This window comes from Pygocentrus nattereri, chromosome 28, assembly GCF_015220715.1.
Source record: "Pygocentrus nattereri isolate fPygNat1 chromosome 28, fPygNat1.pri, whole genome shotgun sequence".
NCBI classification, from domain to species: Eukaryota; Metazoa; Chordata; class Actinopteri; order Characiformes; family Serrasalmidae; genus Pygocentrus; species Pygocentrus nattereri.
Window position 1 is genome coordinate 9,424,122 of NC_051238.1, and position 25,114 is coordinate 9,449,235.

At 40.2% G+C, this 25,114-nt stretch overlaps 1 protein-coding gene across 1 annotated transcript in view; it reads left to right on the forward strand.

Annotated features, from left to right (window-relative positions):
* Positions 1-25,114, forward strand: part of LOC108438568 (scavenger receptor cysteine-rich type 1 protein M160) — a 36,929-nt gene that overhangs the window by 6,481 nt on the left and 5,334 nt on the right. The window contains exons 3-13 of the mRNA XM_037535629.1: positions 4,121-4,333; positions 7,067-7,285; positions 9,420-9,716; positions 11,449-11,754; positions 11,895-12,119; positions 14,754-15,059; positions 18,251-18,535; positions 19,007-19,285; positions 19,923-20,189; positions 22,051-22,320; positions 24,744-24,872. Of these exons, the coding sequence (XP_037391526.1) occupies positions 4,121-4,333; positions 7,067-7,285; positions 9,420-9,716; positions 11,449-11,754; positions 11,895-12,119; positions 14,754-15,059; positions 18,251-18,535; positions 19,007-19,285; positions 19,923-20,189; positions 22,051-22,320; positions 24,744-24,872 (2,796 nt within the window). The remainder of the gene's footprint in view (positions 1-4,120; positions 4,334-7,066; positions 7,286-9,419; positions 9,717-11,448; positions 11,755-11,894; positions 12,120-14,753; positions 15,060-18,250; positions 18,536-19,006; positions 19,286-19,922; positions 20,190-22,050; positions 22,321-24,743; positions 24,873-25,114) is intronic.

The following is a 25,114-nucleotide window of genomic DNA, read 5'->3' on the forward strand; positions in this document are numbered from 1 at the left end:
ATTCCAATGAAGTTGGGACGTTGTGTAAAACATAAATAAAAACAGAAGACGATGATTTGCAAATCCTTTTCAACCTATATTCAATTGAATACACTACAAAGACAAGATATTTAATGTTCAAACGGATAAACTTTATTGTTTTTTGCAAATATTCACTCATTTGGAATTTGATGCCTGCAACACGTTCCAAAGAAGTTGGGACAGGGGCGTGTTTACCACTGTGTTACATCACCTTTCCTTTAAACAACACTCAATAAGCGTTTGGGAACTGAGGACACTAATTGTTGAAGCTTTGTAGGTGGAATTCTTTCCCATTCTTGCTTGATGTACAACTTCAGTTGCTCAACAGTCCGGGGTCTCCGTTGTCGTATTTTGCGCTTCATAATGCGCCACACATTTTCAATGGGAGACAGGTCTGGACTGCAGGCAGGCCAGTCTAGTACCCGCACTCTTTTACTACGAAGCCACGCTGTTGTAACATGTGCAGAATGTGGCTTGGCATCGTCTTGCTGAAATAAGCAGGACGTCCCTGAAAAAGACGCTGCTTGGATGGCAGCATATGTAGCTCCAAAACCTGTATGTACCTTTCAGCATTAATGGTGCCTTCACAGATGTGCAAGTTACCCATGCCATGGGCACTAACACACCCCCACACCATCAGAGATGCTGGCTTTTGAACTTTGCACTGATAACAATCCGGACAGTGCTTTTCCTCTTTGGCCTGGAGGACACGACGTCCATGATTTCCAAAAACAATTTGAAATGTGTTCCAAAAGCCAGTTTCAGCAACCGAGGATCAGAACGCCAAGGCCCACGCCTTCGGACACTGCCCGATCCACAATGCACCGCACCCCTACTACTGCCCCTCCCATCGGTGGTGGGTCGATGGGAGGGGGGACTCATGTAGCTCCTTTGGGCTGGGCCCGGCCGGGCACCATGAGTGAATGCCCGGCCACCAGACGCTCGCTGGCGAGCCCCTCCCCCAGGCCTGGCTCCAGGGTGGGGCCCCGGTAACCCTGATCCGGGCAGGGTACACAAGTCCTGCTTTCTTGTTGTCCTCATAGGGGTGGTTATGGATCACACTTTGTCTGGCCTGTCACCTACTTTGTCAGAACTTTGACCAGATATCGGGGGAGGTGAGGGACATTGACTCAGAATGGGCCATGTTCCGCTCCTCCATTGTTGAAGCGGCTGACTGTAGCTGTGGTCGCAAGGTAGTTGGTGCCTGCCGGGGCGGCAATCCTCGAACCCGGTGGTGGACACCTCAGGTGAGAGATGCCGTCAAGCTGAAGAAGGAGTCCTACCGGGCATGGTTGGCCTGTAGGACACCAGAGGCAGCTGGCAGGTATCAACAGGCCAAGCGATCTGCGGCTTCAGTCGTTGCCAAGGCAAAAACCCGGGTGTGGGAAGAGTTCGGTGAGGCCTTGGAAAGTGACTTTAAGTCGGCTCCGAAAAGATTCTGGCAAACCGTCAGGCGACTCAGAAGGGGAAAGCAGTGTGCCACTAGCACTGTATATAATGGAGATGGTGTGCTGCTGACTTCGACTGAAGACATCATTGGGCGGTGGAAGGAATACTTTGAGGACCTTCTCAATCCCACCAACACGTTCTCCAGTGAGGAGGCAGAGTCTGGGGACACGGGAATAGGCTTGTCCATTACTGAGGCCGAAGTCGCTAAGGTAGTTAGAAAGCTCCTTGGCGGCAGGGCTCCAGGGGTGGATGAGATCCGTCCCGAGTTCCTCAAGGCTCTAGATGTTGTGGGGCTGTCTTGGCTGACACGCCTTTTCAACATTGCGTGAACATCGGGGGTGGTGCCACTGGATTGGCAGACTGGGGTGGTGGTACCTCTTTTTAAGAAGGGGGACCGGAGGGTGTGTTCCAACTACAGGGGAATCACACTCCTCAGCCTTCCTGGTAAGGTCTATGCAGGGGTACTGGAGAAGAGAGTCCGGCTTATAGTCGAACCTTGGATTCAGGAGGAGCAGTGCGGGTTCCGCCCTGGTCGTGGAACACTGGACCAACACTTTACCCTCTCCAGGATTCTGGAGGGTTCATGGGAGTTTGCCCAACCAGTCCACATGTGCTTTGTGGATTTGGAGAAGGCATTCGACTGTGTTCCCCGGGGTATTCTGTGGGAGGTGCTTCGGGAGTACGGGGTACATGGCTCTTTGCTACGAGCCATTCAGGCCCTGTACAAACAAAGCAGGAGTTTGGTTCGCATGGCCGGCAGTAAGTCAGACTTTTTCCCAGTGAGAGTTGGACTCCGTCAGGGCTGCCCTTTGTCACCGATTCTATTCATAATTTTTATGGATAGAATTTCTAGGCGCAGTCAGGGGATGGAGGGTGTCCGGTTTGGTGACCTCAGGGTCACATCGCTGCTGTTTGCAGATGATGTGGTCCTATTGGGGACATCAGGCCGTGAACTTCAGCTTTCACTGGATCGGTTTGCAGCCGAGTGTGAAGCGGCTGGGATGAGGATCAGTACCTCCAAATCCGAGGCCATGGTTCTCACGCGGGAAAGGGTGGAGAGCCCTCTCTGGGTCGGGGATGAGCTCTTGCCTCAAGTGGAGGAGTTTAAGTATCTCGGGGTCTTGTTCACGAGTGATGGTACAAGGGAGCGGGAGATTGACAGGCGGATTGGTGCTGGGTCAGCAGTGATGCGGGCTCTTTACCGGTCTGTTGTGGTAAAGAAAGAGCTGAGCCATAAGGCAAGGCTCTCGATTTACTGGTCGATCTACGTTCCCACCCTCACCTATGGTCATGAGCTTTGGGTAATGACCGAAAGAACGAGATCACGAATACAAGCGGCTGAAATGAGTTTCCTCCACAGGGTGGCTGGACTCTCCCTTAGAGATAGGGTGAGAAGTTCGGTCATCCGGGAGGGACTCGGAGTAGAGCCGCTGCTTCTTCACGTCGAGAGGAGCCAGTTGAGGTGGTTCGGGCATCTTGTTAGGATGCCTCCTGGACGCCTCCCTTGGGAGGTGTCACAGGCAAGTCCACCGGGGAGGAGACCCCGGGGAAGACCCAGGACACGCTGGCGTGACTATATCGCCCAGCTGGCCTGGGAGCGCCTCGGAATCCCTCCCAGGGAGCTAGTGGAAGTGGCTGGGGAAAGGGAGGTCTGGGCTTCATTGCTCAGGATGCTGCCCCCGCGACCCGAACCCCGGAGAAGCGGAAGATGATGGATGGATGGATGGATGGAATTTGAAATGTGGACTCGTCAGACCACAGGACACTTTTCCACTCTGCGTCAGTCCATCTCAGATGAGCTCGGGCCCAGAGAAGCCGGCGGCGTTTCTGGGTGGTGTTGATATATGGCTTTCACTTTGCATGGCAGAGTTTTAACTTGCACTTGTAGATGGAGACGAACTGAGTTCACTGACAGTGGTTTTCTGAAGTGTTCCTGAGCCCATGTGGGAATATCCATTACAGAATGATGTGGGGTTTTAATGCAGAGCCGCCTGAGGGATCGAAGGTCACGGGCATTCAATGTTGGTTTTCTGCCTTACTTGCAGAGATTTCTCCAGATTCTCTGAATCTTTTGATTATATTATGGACTGTAGATGATGAAATCCCTAAATTCCTTGCAATAGCACGTTGAGAAACGTTGTTCTTAAACTGTTGGAGTATTTGCTCACGCAGTTGTTCACAAAGTGGTGAACCTCGCCCCATCCTTGCTTGTGAACGACTGAGCCTTTCAGGGATGCTCCCTTTATACCCAATCATGACACTCACCTGTTTCCAGTTAACCTGTTCACCTGTGGAATGTTCCAAACAGTTGTTTTTTGAGCATTCCTCAACTTTCCCAGTCTTTTGTTGCCCCTGTCCCAACTTCTTTGGAACGTGTTGCAGGCATCAAATTCAAAATGAGTTTTGAAATGAATTTGCAAAACACAACAAATATCTGTTTGAACATTACATATCATCTTTATAGTGTATTCAGTTGAATATAGGTTGAAAAGGATTTGCAAATCACTGTTTTCTTTTTTTATTTCTGTTTTCCACATACGTCCCAACTTTATTGGAATTGGGGTTGTAGACAGAAATTAAATGGCTATATTAGCATTGTATAGTGTTGATTGGGATGTTTTAACAAATGTTTAACATTTACCTTAAACAGATAAAGACAAAGCTGATATGGTGTGTAAAGAGCTTAATTGTGGAAAACATCACACGATCCCCCAGTCTGGAACCTTCCAAAGATATGGAGAACAAATCTCATACAGCGTAACTCTCCACTGCACTGGCAAAGAAACTTTCTCCTGGCAGTGTGTAGACTGGGTCCAAGCAAAATCAAGCAAGTGCAACCAAGAGGCCAGCGTCATCTGCTCAAGTAAGACCACAGGGTTTCTACCCATTCTACACTCACAGCTTTCCTACCTCATAACCCACCAAGCTACACGTTTTCAACACATTTCACATTACAAGATTCCTGAGCCTCTTTAATGCCCTTCTGCAGGCCCCCTAGTGGTCATTCTGCCATAGAATGGTAATCAAATCATATTTTGATTAATAAATAAAATAAAATAAAATAATAAATCAAATAAATGTTTTTTTCCTCATAACTCTATTATCAGATTAATTTGAAAACTGTTGGCTCGCTGTGTGTGACATTTGAAAAAACATACCATTCCAAAACCATGGGCATTAATATGGAGCTGACCACCCCTTTAACAGGCTCTACTCTTCTGGGCAGGCTTTCCTCAAGCGTTTGGAGTGTGTCTGTGAATTTGTGGCCATTCAGTCAAAAGATCAGACACTGGTGCTGGATGAAAAGGTCTGGCTCGCAGTCAATGTTCACATTCATCCCGATGGTGTTCAGTGGGGTTGATGTCAGTGGCCTGAGCAGGTTACTCCCTCCACATGTCCCTCCACACCAAACTCATCAAACCATGTCTTTATGGAGCTCACTCTCTGTGCAGGGTCACAGTCATGCTGGAACAAAAAACACTGCCACAAAGTTGGAAGCATATAATTGTCTAAAATGTTTTTGTATACTGTAGCATTGACATGATGGCTCAAACCCTGAAATACCCAGACCGTTATCCCTTCTCCACCAAACTTCTCCACCACTCCTAGAATCTGCCAAACCCAGATTTGTCTGTCTGACTGCCAGATTAATTTTCAGATTCATTTTATTCGTTCCAGAGACCAGTGGCAGCGTGCTTTACACCACTCCAGCTGACACTGCGCACAGTGATCTTAGGCTTATGTGCAGCTACTCGGCCATGGACACCCATTTCATGAAGCTCCGAATGCACAATTCTTATTCTGATGTTCAGCCACTTTTGAACTCAGTGAACTTCTGAAATAAGTGATGCAACACAGAAAAGATTTTTAAGCACCACACGGCAGCTCCACTCTATGAGTTTGTGCGGTCTATGACTACATGGCTAAGCTGCTGTTGCTCCTTGATGCTTCAATTTCACAATAATAGCACAATAATATGCAGTAGGGTGGATATTTCATGAACTGAGAGTTTACTTGATTAAACTAAACACTAGAATATTTATTAAACATTATGTATCTATTACTACTACTACTACTACTACTACTAATAATAATAATGATGATAACAATAATAATTCTTATAATTACTACTAGTAGTAGCAGGTTTGGTTTGTTGTCATAGAAGAATAAAGCGATCAGCCATGAGAGGCCATGGATTACTGCAATTTTATCACAGAAATTGTATTCTTAGGCTTTGTGTCGTGCCTAAAACTCCCTTCCCTGTGCTAAAATCGCAGTAACTTATAGCCTTAAGTGACTTATTGCTTTTAGAATGGCAGCCAACATGAAATAAGATCAAATAAACAATTTTTCAGAAAACATTGTAAGTTTTCTTTTAAAATAATAAACATAACCAAATATTCTGCCAAGAAATGCAGTTCCTTTAGAGTATGGTATTGCTGCAGTGCAGCCATGAACTGCTGAATGAGGAGAGCGTTTGGTCGCCCATCACTGTATAATGCAGTCATTTCATGAATAGAAATTTTTGTTGTATAGCAATGAACATATGATCACACAGCACTGCTTAATGCAAAACCTTTTGCTTTACAAGTGTCACGATTGGCCCCTCCCAGTCCTGTCCATGTGCTCGTGTTGTTTACTTCCCAGTCCTGTCCATGTGCTTCTGTTTTGGTTTTCAGTCCTGCCCTCTTGTTTCATGGCTCCACCCCTGATTGTTTCCACCTGTTTCCCACCTGTCCCTTGTTGTCCTGGTTTGTATTTAAACCCTGTGTTTGCTGGTCTTTGTTTGTTTGTGTGGTTTGTTGGATGTGCTGTTTGAAGAGTTTTGTTTATTTCTGGTCTGTTTGGACTTCTGTGTTCATTTTGTCATGTCTGTCCCTCCTGCTCTCCGTATTGGCCATTTGAACCTGGACTGTCTTGACCCTGATTTTGGATTTGCCCATAATAAATCTCGCTTGACTCTGTACATACGTCCGTCTCCTCGTTACAATAAGTATGATTTAGCAAATTACAACAAATTGAATCTTATTTTCCATTCCAGTTCATTTAAATCCAGTGGCGCCTGTCTTCGTGTGTTGAGGCTGAATCTCAAATGGTCCCTATATGGAGAATAAACTGCAAAACCTGCTTTGAGTTAATTATCTTTGTGATGTAATTAAAACGAAAACAATTGTATATATTTACCTCTTCAACCTACAGCAGTTTAGCCCCACCTATTTACACTAAAGTCATTAGGAGTGTATCAGCCTGGACTGCTTTTTTGATTGAGGCACAATCCAAGCCAGCCAATCAGAACAGAACAAATTTACATACATCAGTCTTAAAGGCACAGTAACAAAGTCAGTAAAGGTATTCATGTAAAATTAAATTATTCCTGCGTTGGTACATAAAATGCACCAATATTATTTGTGAAGGGGGAAAAACTGAGTACAAGAAAAAAGTAGAATATGGGGCTTTAAGTAATCTATCCAGTTCTGGGTTGTGGAAGACTGTAGAAGACTTCACGTGATCTGCTGGACTATTGTTTATATATTATGTATACATTATTTGTAAATATTTATATATTGTGAGTTATGATCAAACTCTGATTAAACAGATTACAAAAGCATGCGACTGACAGGTGATGATGGAGATGTTTGTAATGGGACACTGCAGCAGAAGAACAGCACTGGGAATAGCAATTGGGTTCCTGTACCATATGGAAATGGAAGCTACATTAAAGCTAAAGCTGATGACATATGCTCCAAGCTGAACTGTGGTAAATCCAGCAGCGTGACACAACGCAAGGGATCTGAGATTTGCCTCACATGTACAGGTAAGCGTGTATATACAGCCTTGATTCTCCTTTGATCGGCAGTCGAAAAGAAGCAGTGGTTGGTTTCACAGGTCTCGGAGGAAGCCTGTGCTAGCCTTCACCCTCCTAGCCTTGGTAGTATCGTGTGACTGGGGGAGTCCTAACTAGCGGGTGGAATTGGAGACGACTAAATTGGGGAGAAAATTGGGTCACTGACCAATTTTACAGAGATGACATTTGTCTAATTGAACAGATAAACAGTTGCTTTTATTTAAATGAAACTCAACAGAATCAGTGGCAGAGGTTAGTGGAACAGATAAATCCATGACAAGACAACAGGGTATATAGACAATACAAGACAAAGACTGAGCAAAGACTACCTGATAAATACTACCAGAGAAAACAAGAAACACCTGAGACCAATGGGAGGGTGGGGCTAGGAGACAAAGAACAGGTGAAGACTAACATAACAACAAAAACACATGTCACAAGAAAACAAAGGCATATGCAGACATGCCTAAGCCACACAGCACTGGGAAACCAAGAAAAAGGCAAGAACAGAAAGACCAGGACAAAGAGTGAGCAGATATTACAGTTCACTGTGACTGGAGTATTTTGTGTATAACTAGTTCAACTCCAATTGGATAAAGGCTTATAAAAACAGCAAAATACAGGGAGATTCACGTGAAAGAGGCCCAGAATATTCTGTAATAACTCTCGCTAGGACAAAGCAATCTGAGCGAAACAATGAGCAACATGCTCCTCAGTATATGAAGCTTTGAACAAGCCGGGTTGCCCCTGCATCGGAGCGATGAGGTAGGCACCGGACAGCTGTCGCTTAGTCAACCAACTTCTCATTAGGATGGGTATTGAGAAGGTGTGTATCGTATTTTTTCTAGTTCAGACTGTTTCACCGTAACAGGAGTTGCAACGGAACATTTGGGGCCTCTTTTGAGTGAATCTCCCTGTAGAACCATTGCCACGGATTTTCACTGATGTTTGCATTAAAATGAATTCCATGCCTCAGCGCATTACACCCCAGCAAAGAGATACTAAATGCATGTGCACCCACTGCATATGCATCCCCAAGGCCCATTACGGGAACAGCCAGAGCCGAGTTGAGGCAAAGTGCTGAATGTAGTGGTCGTCAGTGGAGATGACTATTCAGAAGGTTTTAGCAAGCTGTAGTTTGTGACTTAGGGCTGTGTTTCAGAATCTTCTCAAGCCTGAAATCTTATCTGTTTAGTCCCCAGGAGAATTTCAGTTAAGACTGGATGAAGCTGTTCTTAAGTTCATAATCTTATCCTAACTCCAGTTAAGAACACTGTATTACAGAAACATCCTAACTAGACTACCTCTCCTAAATACTGTCCTAACACCTGGAGTGTCTTAACTCCTGTTTTAACCATCTGTTTCTACTGTTTCGTGCAGTAGCAAGCAACACAGTTCATAGCTATAACTGGCATAATGACATTACATACATCCACATTAAAAATGACACGTCGGCTTATGATTTTTTTAAAACAGTGCTTTAAAAATGGCAGACACTGCAGACACAGTCTCCATGGTCCCCTCTAATGATCTCTGTGTGTTCGAGTTGGTGAAAAATGAAAACTCAGATAAAACATTGCAGTGATGTTTGTGAAAACTAAGGAGACAGAGCTGAACACGTCTGTTTATTAGGAGTAATAATGTTAGCGCTCGGCTAAAGTGTTTGGAAAACTGAAATTGGGAAGCAAATTAATGTAGAATATATTTTGAATCACCGACAGAGCAACATAAGGTCACAGAGCCCAGATCTGAATAAAATACAAATTATACACAGCTTTGTATGCTTAGACACTATATAACAAAATAAATACAACTCAACATTAACACGATAAAATGCTATTTTTTTTTCTTTTCCTCTGAAGTCGCAAGTCTGACAATTTGGCTCAACTGGGCTCTGACTGTTTGTGCAACATATGCATGATCTCTTGTTCTCTTGTTGATGGCCACAATGTTATTTTTTGCTTTGTTTTTGTTTGTTAGTCTTAAAGGGTGAATAAAAGCTTAACATCAGTGTAATCTGTTAACTACAGTTATGCATTTTGAGTTTAGCTGACTGTTGTTTCAAGACTGAACAGACAGTGAAACTTCACTCTGTGTTTTTCAGACCGTGTTAAAGTGGAGCTGGAGTACAGTTGTTATGGGAATATCTATGTGAGACTGAATGACACCATCCATACTGTGTGCTCTGATGGAATGACTGAGGAGGCGCAGAGGAGGATGGGGAAGGTGGTGTGCCAGCAGCTGAACTGTGGGAAACTGCTCACCATCTCTCAGGGTTATAAAGTGCAGAATGGGCTGCTGAGGCAGGTGGACTGCAGTGGACAGGAGGACACGCTGTGGGAGTGTCTAGCCAGATATGGGCCTGGTCCCTGCCAGAGCACTGCCAGAGTCTCATGTGCAGGTAACCCATGTCTTAGTCCTAGTTAGTTGGGATATTGCAGATATAAGCAGTTTTCTGAGCTAGCCAAAAGGAGAGAGGGTTTAATGATATGGACAACATACCACATTGCAATTCTTTTGCAATGACTTTTGCAATCTGCCTTGCGAAATGTAAAATATTGGTGTATCTGTGGTGTGGTTAAAGATCAGCCTGCTATACTTGGTTGGATCAAGCAAACACCTTGTTTTTACAGGTTTTGGCAGACACCCTTAGTGACTTAGAGCGACATACAATTTTATCATTTTTACACAGGTAGGCGAAGGCAGTGTTAGGAGTCTTGCCCAAGGACTCATATCGCTATAGTGTAGGGTGCCCAGGCGGGGATTGAACTCCAGTCTACAGCGTAGAAGACAAAGGTCTTACCATACCAACCACCAAAATGACAGTCAGAATTGCATGGAGACCTTCTTTTTCTTTTTTTTTTTCAAAATTTTAACTTTCAAAATAACTTATTTTTCCACCTTTTGTCTTAACTATGTCGTAGTAAGCCATTGATTGATTATCACAAAATGACTCAATATTCAGGCCACTTATGATTTAAAAACATATTACCTTGATGTAGTATGTCTGTGCAGAATTTGTCTTAATAACAAAAAGTCAACACATAGAGTAAATAAATAATTATTTCAAAATACTACCTCAGTTTTAAAAAAAGGCATTTTTATATATATATATATATATATATATATATATATATATATATATATATACAGTATATATATATATGATAATAATAATAGGAGGATAATGGATAATAGTGTAGAAAATCTGTGTGTATATGTGTGTGTGTGTGTGTGTGTGTGTGTGTGTGTGTGTGTGTGTGTGCGTATGTAAAGTATAATTTTCCAATATTGAAGTTGATATAGAAAGCTTGAGTATTGGCTGACATGTATTCAATATTTCCTTTAAAAGCTATTAAACTTTAAAGTGAGCTGTTTTTAATTAAAGCCATTCACTTAAAATAAGCTTCTAATAGCAAACTACTCAAAAACTCTACTGATCCCACAGAAAGGACTATACAGCCAAACTCATATCACACAGTGTGAGTGAGATAGTTCAGTGTAGATTTGTTACAGAATTGGGGTGGATTCATCATTTTTCCTTCCAGGGATCCATTTCACCATTTTCTATTGCCTTGATATCAATATTGATAAACCAGCTTGACTTATTTGTATATTTCAGTCATCCACACCATCAATATTGAAAGGGCTAAGATCGCAATAACAAATAAGAAACGGAAGAATATAAGAATAGGAAGACCAGCCAATAGGAATCTCCCTATACCTCTTTTCTCCAAGTGGACAATCTTGCAAAATGCATTATTTCAGTTAGGAGACCTCACACCAAATACAGAGCAAAGAAAAAATTGGGGCTACATAATTGACACAACACGCTGTCCACATATGGAACACATCAGGCAACAATGGCAATAAATGGAACAATGTATGTCACACATTTTTAAGTTGTGTATATGAATAACAGTACTACATTTGCACAAAACGATATTTAATTATTTCATAAATTAAAAAAAAAAAATCTATAAAATTACTAGCATTGAACTTCTATCACCAAGGATGCCATGAGATGAAATGATAAATTATGCAAAAGGAAGACAAGACATGTGTGTCCAAAATATCAGATTTCCATCTGTCCAGACAGTTGTGTTCTTAATCTATGAACCTGTCATTGGCAGCGTTTACGAACGTGACTCTGGAGGACGGTTTGGGCAAATGCTCAGGACGACTACAGGTGAAGTTTGAGGGCTTGGACTGGAACGTGAATGCTACGGAATGGACGAAGAAAAACTCAGACGTGGTGTGTGAACAGCTCAAGTGTGGAAAGTCGCATGAAACTCAAGAAAATCTTTTTGTCGGAAGCAATCACAATCAACTAGAGTGGAATCTGAACTGCAGTGATGGCGTCTCCAAACTGTCGCAGTGCACCTGGACTCAGAGGAAGGATTCTAGAAAAAAAATGAACGTCAACATCATCTGTGAAAGTATGCATTTCTTTAAAAGACAGCATCTTGTTGCTCATCTAAGTAGCTCCCTATATTCTTTGCCTGCTAAAGATCCCTGTAACACATTTCATTAGAGATGGACGTTGCTGTCTGTGTTTTGATCCCTGCTCCCCCAACAGAAGAGAAGCTCTGGTTCCTCCAAGGTGACTCGTCGTGTGATGGGAAAGTGAAAGTGGAATCTGCTGGAAAAATTCTGCCTATACAAGCGAATGAAATGCCCACAGATGTCTGCCAGTGGCTGCACTGCGGGACTGTTATCTGCTCTGCTACAACAGCATCACATGCCAGCTGCTCCAGAGAGAATGCAACCACACAGAACACCACTGACCATGTGAAGTGCTCAGGTAAGCTGTCAGGTTTCGGTGCTAAAACCTAAAAAAAAAAATTGGACAAAATATTAAAAATAATTCTTTATTTCTATGTAGACAGACTTGTTTCTCAAAACTTGCACACATTGTTATATAACTACGTTACTACTTATTTTCTCAAAAATGTCAAAGTAAAGACTTATACCAAAACAATTGCTTATTTTTAGTATCGCTTTAATACAGTATGTCTATGTATATTTTGTCTTAAACTCACAATAAGTCATTATATTAAAGTCAATATTGAGAAAAAATAAGTGCTTATTCCAAACTAAGAAAGATTCAAACAAAAAAAGGAGAACGTTCACAGAAAGAAGATATTATTCCGAAATTTTAAGTGATTTTAAGAAAATCATTGGCTCGGTGGCACAGTGGGTGGCACTGTTGCCTCACAGCAAGAAAAGGCTGCTTTTGATTTATGTTTCCTCCCGCAGTCCGAAGACATGTAGTCAAGCTAATTGGACATGCTAAATTGCCCCTAGGTGCGAGTGTGTGTGTGAATATACACCAATCAAACATTATGACCACCTCCTTGTTTCTACGCTCATTGTTCATTTTATCAGCTCCACTTACTGTATAGCTGCACTTTGTAGTTCTACAGTTACAGACTGTAGTCCATCTGTTTCTCTGATACTTTGTTACCCCCTTTTACCCTGTTCTTCAGTGGTCAGGACCCCCATGGACCCTCACAGAGCAGGTACTATTTGGGTGGTGGATCATTCTCAGCACTGCAGTAACACTGATGTGTTAGTGGTGGGTTAGTGTGCGTTGCGCTGGTGTGAGTGGATCAGACACAGCAGTGCTGCTGGAGTTTTAAAACACTGTCCACTCACCGTCCACTCTATTAGACACTCCTACCTTGTCAGTCCACATTGTAAATGTAGAGTCAGAGACGACAGCTCATCTGCTGCTGCACAGCTTGTGTTGGTCATCCTCTAGTCCTTTATGAGTGGTCACAGGACGCTGTTGGCTGGATATTTTTGGTTGGTGGACTATTCTCAGTCCAGCAGCGACACTGAGGTGTTTAAAAATGAACACTCCAGCACACTCCACAACCCAGAAAGATAAGTGACTTAGAATATGGATGGATGCTGTTTTTTTACCTACAGCCAGAAAACGAACAAACAAATACTTAAAAATATTGAGAGACGGCACAATACCAATTTTTATTTTTATTTTCCAGTATTGACACTGCGATACAAAGCTTAAGTGTTGGCTGGCACTGACCAATATTTACCTTAAAAGCTACTATATTCTAAAATGAACTATTTTCAAGCACTTTCTTTAAGATGAGAATCTAAAAGTTGTATGTTATACTCAAACTACTCAAACACTCTACTGACCTCACAGGAAGAAAAACACAGCTGGCAGCATCACATCACAGGAATTTCTAGCTAACATCAAAACTGTAAGTTTTGCAGAGTTGTGAACATTGTAGGTCATAATATCAGTTATTACTCAGTACATTCATTCAAATATTTCATAAAACATTGAAACCTGTGGGGTTTACCAGCATCCATCAGGTAAAACGTCTACAATTGATAAAAACAAGTTAGATATCACACATTTTAAATAAATGAACAGAACAGAATGTCATTCAATTTATTTTTTATTTACTTACTTTCTTTTATTAACCTCAGTAGATGCCTATTACAATGGCGTTTTAATGTCTTTTGGCACACTTTGTAAATATTGTTGTAGGAGTGTATTCGGAGAAAAGGATTTCAGATTCAGATGCAGATTTAACTGTTGCTGTACTTAAAGCAGCCTCTTCTCCCTGTGCCAAATTCCTTATTTGGTACATCCTCCTCTTGTGCATGGAAAGCAGGTTCAGATCGGAATCCAAACAAGAGCAGAGTAATTTAACATGTTGAGTTTCTAGCTAGTTTAAAAGAAAAGAATTCAATTCACAAATGTGAAAAAGACATTTAGACTAGTCGAATTTCGGTTAAGAAGAAAATAGAGATTGAAAGCTAAAATGGTTTACCATAGTAATTAGAATTTTAGCATTCAAATCTTAATTATAAAAAAATACCACATTACCAAATACCAATTTAATCTATGTAAGTAAAATTGTTACTGCAACTATAATGAGATGGGAAAAAGATTGAATTGTTAATAATGACAAACGAAATCTTACCTGATGAAATGAATCAGGTTAAATTAAATTAAATTATTCCAATTAAATTGGAATTTTAAGATGTTTTAATTTTATTTTTTCTGTGTCATTTTTTGTAGTATAAACAACAAGTTCAACAAGTTTTACAACAAGGTTGTAGCTGAAAAGTTAAAAGCATCTATTTATTATTATTTGCAGCATTTCTTCCAAGTTCATAGATCTGTTTCTGAGAATTCCGGATTTCTTTCCTTCTTTGTTCTTTAATTTGTTTGACTCAGAACTTCACTAGGCAGGTCTTTAATATCTTTTTCTTTAATATTTAATATGATATCATTTACATGTCAGTTTTTACTGGCTTTTTCCTAGGACAAATTTGAGAATACCATACTAATCATCGCTAATCGAGGCATGATGTGGCTGCGTTACTGCCAAGCTTTATGAATCTGGCCCAGTGTTTGTAATTGTTCTGTTTGTGGTGCCCTGTTTTCACTCAGGTTCTGTGGAGGTGATGTTGGAGAACAAGGAGAAAGAGAAGGGCTGGGGGAAGGTGAAGGTGTGCATGAATGGCATGTGTAGAGGAGTTTGCAATGACACCTGGACAAAAAAGCTCTCCGACATGCTGTGTGAAAACCAAGGCAGCGGGAAAGCCCTCAGCAAGGAGTACCGCGGTAGCACTGAGCCAGGACAGACCATTGGCAGTGTCCACTGCTCTCAGGAGACACGTAATCTCAGCCATTGCTACTTTGCGCTCATGAGTGCACAGTCCGCCTGCAAAACTCCAGTCCATGTTTCCTGCACAGGTGCGGAACATATTACCTTTATTGAAATGAGGAATGTATTAATATAGTAGCTGCATTGAATTGGCTGCACTACCATTCAAAATCACTGGAATCACTGTTTTCAATACCAAATCAATTTGCTCACAGATAAAATGTATAACATGAGTCTAATGTGCTAGCAGTGTGTAATATTACAGGTTTCAGAATATTTGCAGGAATCTAGAAGACGTAAACAAAATGATCAGTTTTAGAACTAGAAGTAGAAGTACAGATCAGAGCTGCAGATCATACTAATGTCAGATAAAACCGAATGACATCCAAGATGAAGTTATGATCAAATGAACACCCAGAATACTCCTCGTATTTCAGAAGTGACTTGGTCAGGTAAATTACTGTAACTGGAGAATTAATGTGCATTTTGTTGTTACCATTATTATGTACTAGAAATGCTTCTAGTACATACTTGGGGCCCTGTGATTGTCTTGGGGCTCTTATTTACCACTTACACCATTTATAGCAGTGCAAGCAGTGTCATATCCACTGTTTTAGAGTTACACTTTGTGTATTTTTATGTAATTTCTTATGACATACTAAAACCATCAAAAATAATAATAAAACATCTCCCTGACATTTTTTTCCCAATACTGAGGTGAGACAGACAGATAACATGAAAAAGAAACACAGGCTAACAGGTGGCATGAGCCTGCTAGAAAAACAAGCAGCATATCAGTGCTAGACCAGCATAAACCAACATAAACCAGCTTAGACCAGCATGGAATTAATGCTGGTCTGTGCCCTGTGTTTGAGCAGGGGTTATACCAGCTTTGTCCAGCAGGGGGGCTGTTTTTTCCCATACAGTCCAAGGACCAGGTAACATCCACTGAATATCAGATTAAACTCCTAGGGGTGGCTCAGATTTTTTCCGTCTTACTCTTTGTGAGCCAGTTAAAAAACATATTACTAGGGCGCTAAATGGCTAATTTTTGTTTCACCTGGTTCTCAAAGAAAAAAATGAAATATAAAAAACAGAAATACTGCTGTATATTGCAGAGCAGAGGTCTTCGAAGAATCTGTGTAACCATACTTTATTTGGTCGTGCCAGATGAGTGAAGAGTAATTGTTGCAAATTGTCATTTTTTGAATTTATTGAAAATGTCATGTATTTATTGTAAATGTATTTATGGGAAAAAAAAGTTTTTACATGGGTTGGATCCAACCTTATACAGTATATCGCTGTTCTCAGCAGCCAACCTCATATCTCCAAAATATAAGCTTTACAGGAGAAGGAAAAAGCCTAACCATTAATGTAAGTCAGTGGAACCAGAATTTTATCCAAGTCATTTGAGGCCATTTCTTTTAGTCCATTCGTCATGAAATGTACACACAATGCAAAGAGCAACAGGCTGCAGGTTTGCATTTCAACAAAGCAGGAGGTCATCTGATCAGCAGTTTGAAGACTGAAACCAATGGATTAAACAAGGGGAGTCAGGTGTGCTCCAGCTTGTTTTGAGGGAAAACCATCAGCGCCACAATGGCCCTTTGTGGATAAGATTAGATCGACATGAAGCAACTCAATTTACAACAAATACAAACATAATGTCACAATTGGCCCCTCCCAGTCCTGTCCATGTGTTCGTGATGTTTTGATCTTCCGTGTGCATTTGTTTTGGTTTAGTCCAGCCCCTCGTTTCATGTCTCCGCCCATGATTGTTTTCACCTGTCCCACGTTATCCCTGTGTATTTAAGCCCTGTGTTTGCTGGTCTTTGTATTGGTCTGTGTTTGTTGTTTGAGGATTGCTTTGTTTCTATCTCTGTCTGTGTAAGTTGATTTGTTTCTGGTCTATGTCATGTCTGCCCCACCATCTCTCCGTATTGGCTCTATGACCCTGGACCGTTTTGACCATGACCCTGGATTTGCCCTCAATAAAAGTCGCTTACCTCGGCACATGCGTCCGCTACCTCACTCCCCGTTACGCATAAAAAATAGTGTCTTATCTTGTATTTAAGGCTGTAATGTCAAACAAACATAAGTGTGTAAGGGATTTTATTCACATAAAATTGGCAAACGCTATTACATAAAGTGCACCTGAATGTAAAGTAGGTGTCACAGTTTCCCCTTTGTTCCTGTGTCTGTTACTTGCTTTGTGCTTTCTGCCATGTGCTTGTGTTGGTTGTTGTCTGTAGTCTCTGTCTTTTTCATCTCCCAGGTGTTCCCCATTTGTTGTAGCCTTTATCAAGCCCTTTGTTTCAGTCTGTGTCTGTCTGGTCTACTTGTCCTGTTGTTTGTGTGCCTACCTTGCGTTTTGTTTGGACTTTGTAGTTTGTTACCTTGTACTTTCTGCTTTGCTAGTTAGTTTTGGTTATTAAAAGTCTGCTTGCACGTATATCCAGACACCTTACTGTTTACTCACCTGACACTAGGTGGGTATTTTGATGCTGACTGCTATTTTTAGAATTATTACTGTGTGAAGCGTTTGAAATATGACAATTCAAGCTAGTGAAGTAATTAACTAAGAAAACACTACTGGCATTTGTGTTGTGCTACTACAGAATGACTGTTTTTGCTCATATGTTCACTCTAGAGAAAGAAAGATTGAAGGTTTATTTGATTCTAGGCATGATTCTGTGTGAATGTAGGCATTGTGTGACTGATTGTGCAGAACAGTGCAGTATACAGTTTCGTATCAGCCAATATGGTAAACTTACTAGCAAGCAATGTAACTAATTAGCCAAATTAGACACTGCGGAGGGACAAATAATGACCAAAACACAAATCTTTAATTGTGGTTTTTACAAAGGTTCCAGTTATCTCTAGAGGAGGTGGAGCATAATCTACAAATAGAACTTCAGTTCAGTTGATTTGTGTATGTGTTTATTTAATACATATATATATAAAAAAAACCTTACAAAGTGAATGCTTCATTAAGCCCTACAATGAATGTATGGCTGGTGCAAGTTTATGATTATTTGACAATCATGAAATGACTGACTTTGGAAGCTCAGTTTGAAAAAAAGCTTACTCTCATTTATGCCAAAGTTCCAAACATTGTGTCACCTTAGAGTGCTTTATAATGTATTTTGACTGTTTTTGGTACTTACACCCACACAAACATTAAAAGAAGGCCTTATGAAGGAAATTGTAATACAAAAAATAATGTGTGGGATATGGGCTCTTTAATCCACATGTTTCAGCTTCTGATTTTCTTCCACAGGAAGTGTGAAAGTCAAGCTTAATGACCTCAGAGATAAATGTGCTGGACGACTTGAGCTGTTTTACCTTGGAAAGTGGCACCCAGTGTGTGCGGATGGTGTCAGTCAGGAAACTCAGAACACCTTCTGCAGCAGGTTGGGCTGTGGAAAAGTCGTCAACTTCAGCAAATATGGAGCCTCTAAAGCTGAGGGACTCTCAGGCATCACCTGTGCAAATAACCTTTCCACATGTGATTTCAGTAAAACTAAGATCCAGGTGTGTTTTACTGGCCATCTCAACTGTTCAGGTATTATTTTGATATTTGTCTGATCTTGTCTACAATAGCATTGAAACTGATTTTGGGACAAATCATTCTTTTGTTGGTGAAGACCTACTGTACTGTACCATTCAGTTCATTCATATAATATATAATATATAGTGTGTATATATGCCCTGCGATGGACTGGCGACCTGTCCAGGGTGTATCCTGCCTACAAGCCCGAAGACTGCTGGGATAGGCTCTATATATATATATATATATATATATATATATATATATATATATATATATATATATATATTTGAAACCACTTAATTTACAAATAACTTGCATAGTAGAGTCGGGTTTTACATCTTCGTCCCACTGGTATTATTGGAAACATTTACTGAGACTTTTTTTAAACAGTAGTGGACCTATCAAGAAATATACAAACATACTCTTCTCAAGGGGAATTGTAGTCACAGTATATCACCTTGTATCCAATCCTATTTTTCCCAGGCTGGACAAGGCTGTTCCTTACTCACCCTCACAGTGCATGTGTGGGTAAGGTCTATGCCCAGGACCATAATGGCCTGCTTAAAGTAAGTGGAGAAAACTGGGGGCCAGAAAAAGGATATGAGCTGTGTAAGTATCTGAACTGTGGGAATTTGAGAAATTACAGTGAAAAGGATGAGAACCATAACAGAACCTACAACTGCGGGGCACAGAACGACATCTTGGACTGTAGCGTTAACAATAAACATGCACAGTTCAAGCATCTCAGCATCAAATGTGATGGTAAGAACAGTTGTCACTCCATCTGCTTCTACTAAATTGGTAGTGTAGATAGTAAATAGTGTAAATAGTAAGTGTAATAGCCATTCTGTATAAATGAAAAGCTCCTGGGTTGGACGTGTGGTTCTAGGGAAAACCTCGGACAGCTGTAGAACAATTACACAAAGTAGATGTTCTTTAACTGTTGAAAAGGAAGTTCAAGGGGGCGGGGGGGGGGGGGGGGGGGGGGGGGGGCGGGCGGGGGGGGGGGGGGGGGGGGGGGTTGGGTGCTGCAGCTTGGCAAGATGATTTTATTGTATATCCTGCTATGTATCTCTATTTATGGATTTTCCTGACTCTACATATACTAAAATATTAACAAAGCAGTTGTCCTTGTGTATACCATACATATTTAAAATGTATTTGACCATGAAAATAGATGCAAACATTATCATACGCTCATACACAGGTTTAGTGGTGAGACATAGAGCTCTGCTAACAATTTCTGTTAAAAAAATGTACATGAGAATGCCCGCCCAGCACAAAACGTGCCTCGATGCAGCCGCTTGCGGAGTCTCATTGGCAAACTGACTATTTGAACCCTTGGCCCATAACTGCTTATATAGACAGTGAGGCAATGTGTTTGGTGTTTTTTTCTCAGGAAATCCTGTAGTAAATCTTCTGGGGAACTGTACGGGAGAGGTGAGGATCAACCAAAAGGAACGTATGTGTGGGGTTTCGCAGAACACAGGTCGTGTCCTCAATGAGTTGTGTCATCACCTGAACTGCAAACATCTCATCACCTCCTGGTTCCCTAAATCCAAGGGAAAGGCGCAATACTTCAGCTGCACGGGCCACGAGAACAGACTGTGGCAGTGCAGCTCCTGGACAGACAACTGTGACAGAGTCATCTCAGTGGCCTGTGCAAGTGAGTCAGTACCTTTTAATACAGTGTCATTCAGTGAAAATCCTACTGTAAAGAACAATGTAACTACATGCTGGAAATCTGTGACCAGTCTAATCCCTTCAACTCTATGGACCTGTCAGTAGGTCACCCCTAAAATCCTCCCAAAATTTCTTATAAGATGGCAACAGCATATTTTTTGTTCAGCTTCTTTGGTGAATTTTGCTTCAATTGTCTGACCTATCCTAAGGTGCAGTGCTAAAAATCACTCAAAGTTCACTTCAACTTGAAAGGACATTAAGGGTGAGCTATATTTGACTGAAAAACTAATTAAACAACTAAATAGAAAACTCAAATAGGAGAGAGAGAGAGAAATTAAATAAAATATGTAATAAAACCAAATACAGAAGTAAATAAAAAGAATCATGTAAGATAATAGACAATTAATCTCCTTCCACAGACATTGGCACTCCTGGTAAACATGAATATGAACAAAACACGCTGTAAAAAACATTATGTTGCTTATTTTTTTGGTCTTTCATTCAAAATATTAAGAAAAATCTAGAATTTAATTTAAGTATAATAATGGAAATAAAATCTTAATCTCACCAAGAAATAAATATTTTTCTCAAATCTATGTGGACCACAATTGTTTGCACCTTTTCATTTCATCTCTTATGCTTAATGAGACAGGAGAACAGATGGCAAATGATCTGAGACTGTTCCTCCATGCAGAACCTCTCTTGATCCTTCAGATTCTGAGCTCCATACTGTGGACTCTCCTCTTCACCTCATCCCAAAGGTTTGCTATGGGGTTTAGGTCAGGGGACTGGGAGGGCACAGTAAAAGCTTAGTTCTGTTGTCAGTGAACCATTTTGTATTGATTTTAAGGCATGCTTTGGATCAGTGTCCTGCAGAAGGATCCCAGCTATGGCCTAGTTTAAGCTTCCTCCCTGAGGCAGTCAGGTTTTGATTTTATTCCTGCTGGTACTTGATGTATCTGAAAAATTGTCCAGGGCTTTTGGAAGGAAAACAGTATCAAAGTATCACAGATTGACCATCATACTTCACAGAGGGGATGAAATACTTTTCTGCATGGTTATCTTTGTGTCCATGTCAAACTCACCTCTGGTGTTTGTTGCCAAAAACCTCCATGTTCTGAAATGCTGTTCGGATCAGAGGACACGGACAAGTAACATTTGGCAAACTGTAGGTGCTTGACTTTGATGGATCATGACAGCTAAGGCTTTCTTCTGGCAGATCCCCAGCTTGAAGTTATAAAGGTGGTGTTTCACTGTGGTCTGGGAGATATTCTGACCCCAAAACTTAGACTCTTTATCCACTTGAGCCATCCTGCTCACAATGTGTGTGGTCATTATAGACAAACGTCCTCTTCCTGGCAGATTCTTACTATCCAGTTATTTTAAACTCCTTCATTATTGCTTTATGATTACTAGGGTGCCAATATTTGTGGAAGGCACTGTATAAATCTGCACCAACAAATAAAGTTAGTTAATAAAATAATATGATTAAATAGAAAAGTAAAAGGTGATAGTAGTTTAGAGTTTTTGCAGCAGTGTAATTACAGCGTTTACAACAGTAACCAGGGCTCAGTTTGAGGGGATGCCTTTCCCCTTTCCATCACTTTGGATCTCTTAAATTCTCATTTGTCAATGTTGTTTTTTTCCAAACACATGTGAGATTTACACACTACAGGTGTCCTTAATGTGTAATAAACAAGTTATATTTAAATATGTTTGAACAGAATGTGTGCGCAAAGAATATTTTTGGTACAGCATGTGCACCCAGCATCAGGGTTGCGATGTTTCGGTCTCCTGCCAATTTGGGTTTGTTTGAAAATGTAGTCGTTCCTCTCACTTTACAGACAGCGTTGAATTCAACTTCACTGGGAAATGTGGAGGTGAGCTTCAAGTGCGCTACCGTGGAAACTGGGAACCACTGTGTCTCAACAGCATTGAAGACGCTCATATGATATGCAGAAACCAGAATTGTGGAAAAGCCTCCAGCTATAAGAATTTACATTCAAGTGAAGGAGTACAGACGTCATTTAAATGTGAAAAGGGAGAGACTGATCCAAAGTCCTGCGTCAAATATGAATCCTGCCAGGAAGGAAAAGCCCTAATCTACTGTGAAAGTAAGTGCAATGATCAGAGAAAAGCTGTGATTCTCTGACAATGTGGACGTAGTATTAAACTGTTATTGTCCAGCAGCGACATTACAGAAACTCTGAAATCAGTCTCTTATCTGTTTAGTCATCATGACAACTTCAGTTAGAACTGAATTTAGGACAATAGTTACACCAGAATAACAGTTACCAAGTTCATAATCCTAAATCCAGATAAGAAAACAGTATTACAGGAGTTTCCTAACTAGACAACATTTTCTAAATAGTATCCTAACTGTAAAACCACCCCTGTGATGTCTTAACCTCCCTTTTACGCTTTAGTCTCTACAATTATCCATTTTATTGAAAATACAAATGTTATCGTTTTTAGGCAACTGTGATGAGCAACCTAAAAACTCACCATGACTAGCCTAACTGTATTCCATTCAAAATGGTGTTAGTGCTGATAGTCTGTTGTGTTTTTTTTTTCTCTTCTAACTCTGCACTCGACAGGGCCACTGTCAATATTTATTGACTTTTTTTTACTTTTAATGTGCTTCAGTTGAGTTTTTAGAGTTGATATTAATTGAATGGTGGCTGTCTAGCTAACATTACACATATACAGCTAATTTTAACCATATTTTCATTATGCTTCAGGTACATGAGTATTGCTGGTTGCTTGGCAACAGACAACAATTAATTATCAAACTTGACTGAGTGGTTTATGATCTATGCTAAACAAAGAGGTAGCATTATTTTGAGTGGTCCTTTTCATATATTTAATAATAATAATATGAGTAACACAAATCAGTGAAGTAGCTGTACATTGAGATGTATTAAGTATATTTATGTAAAATTACTACTTTTTTGTGTTAATATTACATACATTTATTAATTCTAATATTATTAGTTTAATAAACAAGCAAACATCTACTGCCCAAATGAACAGCTTTTATAAATGAAATGCTGTTATTATATATTCATTATAACTTAACATTAACATAACATGAATTATAACATTTTATAATTAGCTTTAATTATATTTAAATGATAAAGATTTATATTTATCTTTATTTATAAATCTTTTTATATTTATTATATATCGCTGCTGTCGGAAGAAAACCTCTTATCTCCATTTTTGATGTTTTTCAGTTTTTAATATAATTTGAAAATACTTTTTGGTCTTTACATTGTGTGTAAAGATGTGAAATGGCCCAAAATGGCTTGGAAAGATGTCTGGTTCCATTGACTTCCATTAAAAGTAAAGTAGGTTTTTTCCTTCTCCTGTAAAGTTACTATTTATTACTATTAAAGTTACTACTACTGGAGATACGAGGTTTTCTTCCGACAACAGCGATATTAATAATTCAATCTAATCTATTGATTGTATTTTATTATCATTTACTTGTTTATTATAGGGCCTTTCAAATTAGTCACACTATATATCAGTAGTAAGGTGTATAGTAGTAGATGATTAATAAACTCAGTAACACATCAGTAACACAACAGTGAAGTAGCTGTATGTTGAGGTAAATATCTTGAAGGTGTATTGTTGATGCCTTAATTATATTAAAGAGTATTGTTGATATTTTACATTAAATAAACTTACTTCCATTACACAAAACCTAACCTACCACAACCTTTCCCCAAAAATAATCCTAACCCTAATCTATAACTTAATTCAAAACTTAATCCTAACCCTCACTCTGGCTCTAACCTTAATCATAACCTTAACCTCAACATAAAACCTAATCCTAACCCTCACCCTGGCCCTAATCCTAACCCTACCCTTAACCTAAACCTAGTCTAGTTAAGCTCCAGGCACAGAACGGTGTCAGCAGTCAGCAGTGTGACTATAGCAGTTTGTTGAGGATGTTGAGATGGTCAGTATTAAACCTGTTACATGTTCCTTGGCCTCACAGGCTAAACATCTACAAATATGATGTTGGATTCTTCAAAACAGCGAAAAAATAACTAAACTCAGCAGATTAATGCAGTTAATTTAAAGTCTATTGAAAATCTCCTGAAGGTTCACTGCTGCTATGTTACTGATACATTGCTGATATGTTACTGAGAGTCTGAGAGTTTATTTCAGCTAAAAAGGACTACTCAAAATAAAGTATCCCCAAATAACATGGAATTCGAAGCTTTCTATTGGTCCATAAGCTCAAATTTAGGATGTTTTCAAACTAAGCAAATCACATGGCTATAAAGTAAGATTCTATTACTATTTATCACCTTTACTCTTTTGGCTATACATGTCTACTTATTTCTTACAGAACAACAGAATAAGTGTAAAATGACATTATGCAAAATCAAGTCTGGTTATTCATTCATCTAAATGTAAAGGTATACAAAAGGGTAGAGTTTGCTTCAAACTGTGTAAAAATTCATGGATATTAATTGCTCAAGTTACTTTTGGGTATGAAAAGTTTGTGTGTATTCAACCCCAGAATATGTCCCTGTGGTGAAAGTTGTTCCACCAAACACTGGCCTTATTGTGGGTCTCGTGGTTGGTCTCCTGTTCATGCTGGTGGCCATAGCCATCATGATCTGGCAGAGAAAACGCTTCCTCACCATCTGTAAGTACCTTTACTGGCACACTTAACAGCATCTATGCAGCATAATATGTAACTGCATAGGTCGATATATTTCACCTGAAAGTTTAAACAATTATGTGATGTCTTTTTTCTGTCACAAGATGGCCATAAGTACCATACAAGTAAGGTGTTATATACTGAAATAAAAATTTCTTAAGATTTATAAGACATTTAAAAAGGCTGACTTCATTTTAAACCCATTATGACTTGGCATAAAGTCTATA